At 26.6% G+C, this 1,494-nt stretch overlaps 1 protein-coding gene across 1 annotated transcript in view; it reads left to right on the forward strand.

Moving 5' to 3' along the window:
- LOC107618757 (peroxidase A2) overlaps positions 896-1,494 on the forward strand; it is a 3,632-nt gene continuing 3,033 nt past the window's right edge. The window contains exon 1 of the mRNA XM_016320901.2: positions 896-1,189. Within this exon, the coding sequence (XP_016176387.1) occupies positions 959-1,189 (231 nt within the window). The 5' untranslated portion in view covers positions 896-958. The remainder of the gene's footprint in view (positions 1,190-1,494) is intronic.

The following is a 1,494-nucleotide window of genomic DNA, read 5'->3' on the forward strand; positions in this document are numbered from 1 at the left end:
ATTACAAATTAAAGCATCCAGTCTCAAAAAAAAAATTAAAGATATCCAAAATTCAAAATAACCAATGAAATTGTGAGAGAAAGACATGCGTCTTTTATATTACTTTGTGAAATTTTTTTTTCCTGCAAGAAGTAAATTTTCTCATTTTTTTTTATCAAAGATAGAAGACTCAAACCCGCAATCTCTTAATTGTGTATGGAAAAATTATACCATTTGAGTTATAACTCATTCGCAGTAAATTTTCTCACTTCTAAATTAATAGTGTCGCCATTATATTATTCTTAGTACATAGTATATTTTTAACAAAATTTCATTAGATTAAAATGACATTATCCTCTTTTTAATTTTACTCGTTTGCTGCAACATATATACCGAGCCAACTTATTATATATTACGTATCATCATCTTTTATTTAATGTGTTGAACTTATTATTGTGACATAGCACTATAATAAAAGAATTCAAGAAAGTGTGAACTCCAATTATTAGAATTTTTCCAACTATAAAACCAAACTGTAATGATAGAGAAGTAATAATTTAATGTTATCTTTTTTAATTTAATACCATTCGTAATTATATATTTATTACATATAATACTATACATTTATTCTAATAATACTTAATGAATACATATTCATTTCATTTAATATTAAACTATATATATTATCTTCCAAACAATGTTTTAAACTGAATGTTTAGAATTTTCCTTTCCTGGCCCCGCTTGTGTATCCACTCCATGTTACAAATCTTCACATGCATTAAATTAAACTATATGTAGCTAATACTTATAAGGTACCCAGTAAAAACTATTTCTAATACAAAATTATTAAACTTAATTAAATGCTAGACGCGCTTTGTTTTCTCTATATATACGCCAATGTCGCATAGAGATATGCATCAATCATTCACCAAAACCTGCGCCATTATCGGGCAAGAGAAAGAAGGATTACTAATCAACCATGCTTTCCACAACTTATAATAATAATAGTTTCTTTCTACTTACTATCATTATTCTCTTGGTGCTATCTTTTGTTTCTCCTTCAAATGCTCAATTGAGTTCAACCTTCTACTCTAAAACATGTCCCAATGTATCATCCATTGTTAAGAATGTTATTAGGCAAGCTCGGAAATCTGATCCACGTATTACCGCAAGCCTCACTAGGCTCCACTTTCATGATTGCTTTGTCAATGTACGTAAATCCTATAACTTTTTAAGTTAAACCACCATCCATATCTTCTCTGAGGTTTTTATGTTTTATTCTTGAACTTATACTTTGAATCTTGGAAACTAACTAAGGAATTATCTTCATGTCAAACATATTATCATTTATATCTCTTGTCTTATTAGTTTAAATTTTTTTAAAAGATGTTCCTAAGAATTTATAATCATCATATACATGTCTCTTTCTATTAACTTTAATTTTTTAAAAAATGTGATTTATGACACTTCACATTTTTTTTTACTTCTTTAATTTTATTATTATTATATTATATT

Source organism: Arachis ipaensis, chromosome B09 (genome assembly GCF_000816755.2).
Source record: "Arachis ipaensis cultivar K30076 chromosome B09, Araip1.1, whole genome shotgun sequence".
Taxonomy (NCBI): domain Eukaryota; kingdom Viridiplantae; phylum Streptophyta; class Magnoliopsida; order Fabales; family Fabaceae; genus Arachis; species Arachis ipaensis.